The sequence below is a fragment of the Cucumis melo genome, chromosome 11, assembly GCF_025177605.1.
Source record: "Cucumis melo cultivar AY chromosome 11, USDA_Cmelo_AY_1.0, whole genome shotgun sequence".
NCBI classification, from domain to species: Eukaryota; Viridiplantae; Streptophyta; class Magnoliopsida; order Cucurbitales; family Cucurbitaceae; genus Cucumis; species Cucumis melo.
The window spans coordinates 7,914,138-7,922,195 of record NC_066867.1 but is presented as its reverse complement, the minus strand read 5'-3'; the positions used below and the strand labels follow the sequence as shown (position 1 = coordinate 7,922,195).

Genomic DNA, 8,058 nt, shown 5'->3' with positions numbered 1-8,058 from the left:
GAAATATAATATTTGAAAATTAAAGAAATGTCATAGAAATAATTTTTTTTTTATAAAAAAATTAAATTAATCGTGAAAATTGATGAATGAAAGCTGAGGTTAAATTTAGGCTGAAAGTGGTCGCCACCAATAATTAGTGGAATTTTCCAGAGGGGTTTTAGAGAAAACGCCGTCCTTTCATAGCATCCGAGCTCGAGGTTTTGGGTCGAACAAGAACCGAAGATCAGAATTCGAAATCTATTATTGAATCTTTCGCATCCTTCGATTTCATATCTACTCATGGATGAGTTGAGATCTGCAATGGAGGAACACATGGACCAAATGTCGGATCTCATTCAGAAACTTTCATTCGAACTCCAATCCGGTCTCCGTCCCGCTCTTGATAATTTCATCGGCTTCTTCCACGCCATTGACTGGAAGGTAAAATCCCCATCAAAAAACTTTTATCTTCTTTTGTTCCATCCTTTTTCCTGCTCATTTTGAGTATTGTGTTTTATATATTTTTTTTGACATTTTGCAGGAACCTTGGTTGATGGGGTTATTGGGGTTTCATGGATTGTTGCTGATAATAACTATCTTTACCAGGAAGCGTACCAACTTCCAGATGTTCTTGTTCCTTTTTGCACGTATGATCTTTTCTCCTATTTGCTCTTTTTGCTGAAATTTAATGACATTGTTCAAGGTTTTCCTATTTTGAGTTCTTTGATTGCTGTTCATATTGCATCCTGGCAAAGTAGTGAGTTTTGATCTAGTAATCAAGGTTAGAGATGAATTCTGAGGTTTGAATATCTTTTTGGAAATTATTTGCTGCATCGAGTTTGCTATTATGTAGTTGTGTTTGCATAATGTACAAATTGCATCCTCTGTACTGGGAAAGTAGTGAATTTTGCTCTAGTGGGTATGAAAATATACTACCTCTTGAGCTTAGAGATGAACTCTGAGGTTTGAATGTATTTTTGGAGTCACTGCTGCAAGGTTGCAGTAATAAAATCATAGGATTGCATTCGCTGCTTAAGTTGTTGATTAATGTTTTTTATGTGTGTATGCTTTCAGACCATAAAACTGTTTGGTTTAACTTGGCTTCTTCTTGCTGACTATTTTAATTCAATAGATCTATCTCTCTTTCAGTCTCTTCCGGCTTCTTGTTAAAACTGTAAGGTGTATGATCAAATGTTGTCAATGTATGATTCAATGTCGTCAATGTCATATATTTCTCAATTATACTAGAAAGGAATCCCCTTGAGCACCGCACAAATTATTGCATGCGTGTATGCTTGACTGTGGACACATTTCAGACTTACATTTTACATGTTGATGCGTACACTTTTCATGTATTTCAAGGAGACGACACCCTTTTTTGCATTCCACAAAAAAAATTTCATGCTTGTTCACATTCATGTTTTGCAAGTTCATTCTCAACTTCAACTGTTCTTCATTTCTAGTGATAAGAAATCCATATTTGGAGTACTTACATTTTTGAATTTGTCATGCAGTGGCTGGTGTATATTTTGCTGAAGGAATCAATAAAATCTTGAGCAAAAACTGGAAGAAGTTTGCCACCCAAAACTATTTTGATCCAAATGGAGTTTTCCTATCAGCACTCTGGTGTGGGCCACTGCTTGTAATTTCAATGATAATCCTGGCAAGTTTTCGCTATTACTTGTTTTTCTCATGTCCCCGATGAGAACCCCCCATGAATTATTTCTCTTTCATTTATCTGTCGTGTAGTTTTCCGGGTTAAGAACACTTAACTGAACCATCATTTCTGTATGACAGATAAACACGCTCTTTACCTTATGCTATCTAGTAGTCAGGTGGAAAAGAGCTGAGCTTCGACATCGCGCAAGACTGTCACAGAGTAAAGAAGATTGACCTCATCAGATAAGTTTTTAGCTTTGATGTCTTTTGCTGGTAGCTTGTAGATCTGTATCTTTTCCTTCACAGAGGTCGTTGGAATTATAGGAATACAATGCTAGGAGCAGTTTTGTTCTCTTTTTTTATTTATTGACTAGAATCTACTTAGATATTGTTGCGATCAACTTTATACAACATTCTAGCTTGAATTTCATCAGTGAGTAATATTTTCAGTGATTACTGATTTCATTCACTGAATGTCTTTAATAATTATAGGACTAAAATTAATATTTCTTCATCAAGGTTCAACTTCAGTATAGAAGGAAAATAACTTTTCTCTAATCTTTTTGAAAATGTTGATGAATGCTGAAAGTTTCGACGTTATTACCTATGACAAATTCAAACTAGTATATGATGTTACACGAGAGCTCACGTCCGTTTAAACTAATTTCATTTGGGGTTGTTTCAAAGAAAGCTGCAAAGGCAGAAGAATGTTGGCAGGTTGGAGTATTAGCGCGTTTGAGTTTTTCCAGTTTCACAGGTTTTGTCCCAGATTTTCAAACAAACATATCAATATGACATAAATCCTACTCTATACGGGTTGGATTTTTCTATACTTGGAGATGAACAAGAAAAATATGATCTAATCACTTAATCATTAATTACAAATATATTATTTAGAGAACAAAATTAAATTTTGGAAAGAAAATAATATTTTTTATTGAAGATGGGGCTGAGATACAGAACCATTCAAAGCAAGAGATCGAATTAATAATTTATTTATTTTACAAAATGATTTCTCTCCATTTTTTTAAATTTTGTATCTCCTAAAAAGGATTCTATTTAAAGAAGAGGCTCCAACCAATGAGCTAGTTAACTCGAGTAGTGGAGCAACATAAGGTCTCTCGAGTTTTCAAATTTGACCAATGAAGCTTTGTACATATTAAAGATAGACAAAGATATTAAAAAATGGGATCTACCCAAGTTAGATCAAGAAATAGTTTATTTTCATAGTACTTTTATTAATTTTAAAGAAAATCATTGGTCCAAATTTGTTGAAAGAAGAGAAGTAATTGATTCAATTCAGCTCTTTTCAAAAGAATTATATTGTCAAATAAAATGAAGAATTTGAATACCTTTGCATAGGGGTTGTTCAAATTGCTAACCTTATTCTCATGTTTCATGCCTCGATATGCCTATTCTAGCCATTTTGAGATGCCAAAGACAGATTTTGCAAATTCCTTATTAGAAATAATGAAATTTGGTATGCAGTAGTAGTTGTAGGATTACGAGAATAACGTTGAGAAGCTGTGAATATAAAATATTCGAGTAGATTGGTGTGGTACCTACACTGAGACAACTTTTGGGAGTTATAGAGGTGGTAGGGTGAGAAGCCATTGCGTTGAAGTGGCTAAGTGCCGGTTGAAATGAATATTTAATTTTAAGGGTTGAGAGGAGCTTGCGTTGAGAGAGACCTATGCGTTGAAGTTTTGGTTGTTGGCAAGCGAGTGGGGAAGCCCTTGTGTGTGAAGGTTGGTCGGTGATGAGGCATCCTTACGGTAAAACTTGAGGCGTCACTACTCAAATTCCGTCGCAAAATCCACGATAAAATAGTTGCTACTCGAAGTCCACAACAATATCACAAACTTAACATTAACAATATTTTAGTTCACAAATGTACAGTTTGCATTACACACTCAAAATGCAAAAATAATAATATTACAACTGCTAGATCAATATTGTCTTCTGCTAAAAACACAACCAATGACTTGCTCACCTTTTGTAATATCTACAACAAAGACCTATCACACTTCATGAGTATAGATATAATATCTATTATGCTGTACAATTCTTCACTAACAAAAGTGAGAAAAACAAGTACGAGATTAATTGAAGTATGCAGAAATTGCTAAGACAAATGCTAATAGCTGCACAAACAGTGAAACGAGCAATAAGGACAGAAAAGAATAACACAGTCACGTTGGTAACCCACCTCGGTGCAACATCATCTACATCTAGGGAGCTTTTGGTCCGAGTGAGGAAATCATATATTAAATTCTAGATAGTTGATAGTTACAGAGTTTATCAACAATAGCATCCTCTGGATATTTATTTAAAGCATAATGTGTCAATCTAGGACCATTATGGAAACTCCTCTTGAATTGACAATTCTTTTGTACGCTTCAACACACAGAACAAGCTCCCCTTATGTGTAATCCTCCTGTATTTACTTGTCAGTTGGGTTCCTCCAACCTCTTATGATTTTTGCATTCTAGTGTAGTTAACAACTTATGATCTGTGATGCGACTTCACCATAGAAACTCTAAGATACTTGTCACTAAAGCACTCATCAGCGATTCGCCTAGAAGCACCACTCATAACTTGACACAACCTTCAATAGAAAAAAAAGCATCCAACATCAATGAACAGGAGATTATATATAAGATAACACTGCAAGCTATAATTGCGAAAAAAATCGTGCGAAATAGCCAGAACACTAAATGCCCGAAAAAGACCGAATCCCTAGAAATCTCTTGATAGAAAAGAAATACTCTAAGCAAAAACGTATCTTTTAAGATAATTGAAGATAGAGAAATAAAGAAATTCGTAAGTCAAACACCATTAACACAATGTTCAATACTCTTTCTATCTTGTTTCACCATCCTTCTAAATTTGGTACTATTTAAGAGTCCTGAAATGTGATCTAAGCCAATTTGATTCTCAAACCCAAACTAAAATACTCTTAAAAAGTGGGTAAGTAACACTTTAACTCCCAAAACAACCCAAAAAAATATAAATAAAAAACATGTTAGCCAAAGAAAATAGATAAAAACTAAAATTCATCTTGTAACTTCATATTGTCAAGAATAGTTACGTTTCTTACATGCTTGTTTTGTACATAACTATTTTTACAAACTTTTCGAACTCTAGCAAATGTTTGCAAGTCCCACTAGCAACATCTATTAACAAATTAAGTTCCAAACAAAACTTTTTATAGTTATATCAATAATTAATTGGTTTTTATCTCTAACTTTTCCAGTCTAATTAATTAAATCACATAATAGTTGAATGTCAAGATTCTAATGAATCTACGTTGATAAAAAATTATTTAAAAATTCGTTTTGAAACATTTTTCCATAATTAATTTTTGACCTTACAAATGTTTCAACTATTACGAACGTTACCATCCATTTTTTGACCGTTAAGAACTTTATGACTCGTTTCTATTGTTTTGACCGTTTCAGCCGTTATGACTGTTACGACCATTACATCATTTATGATTATATTGAACCTCCACTATATTTGTAGCATATCTCCCTCTCATTTCTACACATCAAACAAAACATAAATTCCTCTCCTCTACCTCATATTCTCTTCTTTTCTATTTTCTTCTAATTTTTTTCGAACAAGTATCCTTTAGAGTGTTGGTATTCCGTTCAGTTTCGGTGCAACTCCAAACGAAGAACAGAGGTTGTTTGATCCTGGAGACGACTAAAAAGATTCTAAAATTGTTTGCATACTGAGTAGAACCGCGAAATGTCTTAAAGAAAGTAAGATTCGTGACTCAACACATACTATTAATGAGTTTTTATTTTGCAGATTTATTCTTCTAACGTATAGCTCGACCAAAGTGTAATAACAATCTAAAGACGTTCAAACTTTGCTGCAATGGTCGGTTCAATCCAGAGTGATATGATGACTTCAGCTCTAAACCGAACATTTCACTTTGAAGGAGCTCATTCAAGTTTTGGAAGTAGAAGATGTTCTTCTTAAGCATGAAGAACACTATCCAAAAACCAACAATTTCAAAAGACAATCCAACTAAGGAGGAGATCCAGAGTCTCAACGCATGGGTAGAATCAAATTTCATATGTAAGAATTTAATTCTGAATGGGCTTACTGACGAATTATATGACTGCTACAATACTATATGTCCACTACAAAGGAAGTTCAGGATGTGTTACAGAAGAAGTATGATACCGAAGAGGTCGAATCTAAAAAGACGCATTACAGTCGGTATTCACTATACTAGATGAATGACGACAGATCAGTAGAGGCACAATAGCACGAATTGCATAAGATACTCATGAAATAACAAGTGAAAGTATGCTATTTAATGAACAGTTTCAAGTTGCTGTTATCATTGACAAGTTATCTTCATTGTATGGAAGGATTTTAAGAATATCGGTATTTTTAAAATCCTTCCACATAATGAAGATAACTTGGCAATGATAACAGCAACTTGAAACTGTTCATTAAATAGCATATCTTCACTTATTATTTCATGAGTATCTTCTGCAATTCGTGCGATTGTGCCTCTACTGATCTACCCCAAGGCACAAGATGAAGGAGTTCTCCTTAGAGAGTCTAATCTCCTGGTTGAGAATTGACGAGGAAGTCTGTAAGCATGACCAAAAGAAGGAGGTAAATGTTGTCCCCATAAAGAATTCCACTATTGTTCTGAAACCAAAGATGAACCCGAAAGGAAAGAATATGAAGGCTTAGAACCTTGGTCCCAACAAGTAGAATAATTCTTAGAAACCCCAGTCCAAAAGTACGATGCAATTTATGTGTTTTAATTGTAATAAACTTGAACATTTAGCTAGAAATTGTAGAATCAGGAATCATCCTACTGTACAGGTGAACCTGATAAAAGAAGATTTAGTAGTTATTATCACACCCCATCCTGCACATTTCCTTGCATGGTATGCGAGACGCGGTGTGACTTGAACATCCTTAACGCGTTTAAACGTCAAAGACACTATGTCTTGAGTTCCTTAAGCTTTGCTTAATGGCCCCATGACTTTACTAGTAATTTTAGACGATATAAAATACTTAACACAGAAGTAAACCAAACTAAAGCTTTATTAAACTTCGTTGAGCGTTTCACAATAACTTTACAACAAATACATAAACACAACTATTAAAACTTAAAAAGTAAAACGCCTTGACAACCTTCTTACCTAGTAAGCTCTTCAAACTCCTCTTACTTGGTCTTTAACGTCTGATTCTTGGAAGATGAGATTTAAAAACGTAAGTCTAAAAGACTTAGTGAGGTTTTAAGAAATCATTTTCGCAAAACCTTTGTAAATATCATTTCCTCACATAAAATAGAAATACATTAGTTCATATAAACATATCTTTTTGCATAAAAGCTCCATTAAACACACATTAGTTACCAAGCGTTCCTTTCGATAAGGATCCCGAGTCATTCTCTACGCTAGGTCTCATTACTTTGTGTTTAGACTACTGTAATAACAACATCTGAGAATATACAGATTCGTCCTTGTTGCTCAAGCTGCTAAACTTAGTACGATCCATTCAATGTATTAACCAGCTTCTCATTACCATGTAACCCCTTTCACCTTATAGCTTTCTTGACTCATTATGGGCACATAATAGTTATCTCATTGACAAGAAGTAACTATATGGTTTGAATACCATTTCATAAACATGTCATGGTTTGAAATACATAAATCATACTTTGAACATATAAGCTTTTCACGTAAATCTCTTTTAGAAACATTTAAATGGAAATCATCATTTCAAATCATCAAAGAATTACAATAATACTTAAAAATATTGAAATACTTTAAAGAAACACTTACAGAACTTAGCCTTAAACCCAGATTGCTTCTACTTTCTTCTTTTTACGTAGGCCCTTTGGCAACACTTCAGCTCTTTAGATTTCCTCTTGGCTTGCATGCGAGGAAGCTTGTGACCATAGCGGTTAGAGGAAGATAGGCAACTAAGAGGTTTAGGCAAGGGTGCTTGCACGCGAGGAAGGCTTGTAGCCATAGTTAAGAGGTAAGCAAGGCGTTTAAGTAAGCTACATGTTTGATTAAGGACAATCAGTTTAATGGAATCCAAGTGTCTTAAGCATGTTTGCATTTTGCGGCCAAGGGGGAGGTGGATTAATGAAGTTGGAGGTGTCACTTCAGTTTCATGAAAAGCTTCACTATAAATAGGTAACTTCAAACAAGGATTTCTCACAATCCACTCGTGCCATTTACTTCAAATTACTCTCAAAAGGTCAGAAATTGAGTCTAATTTCTAGAAAAGGGCTGCTAGTTAGTTTGAAGCCGAGGAAGATTTTGTTCAAACAAAAGAAAAGGCAAGAAGGTCAATTTTGAGGATAATTTGAGAAAGGTGCACATTTTGGAGGCCACATAACACATTCCTTGAAGTTTGGATCTAAAATTC

The 8,058-nt window shown here is 34.4% G+C and overlaps 1 protein-coding gene across 1 annotated transcript; it reads left to right on the top strand.

Moving 5' to 3' along the window:
- On the top strand, positions 1–2,107 carry LOC103501090 (uncharacterized). The gene is made up of 4 exons (XM_008464587.3): positions 1–420; positions 521–626; positions 1,494–1,642; positions 1,777–2,107. The coding sequence occupies exons 1-4, from the start codon at positions 280–282 to the stop codon at positions 1,870–1,872; spliced, it is 492 nt and encodes a 163-aa protein (XP_008462809.2). The 5' UTR covers positions 1–279; the 3' UTR covers positions 1,873–2,107.
- The last annotated feature ends 5,951 nt before the right edge of the window (positions 2,108–8,058 follow it).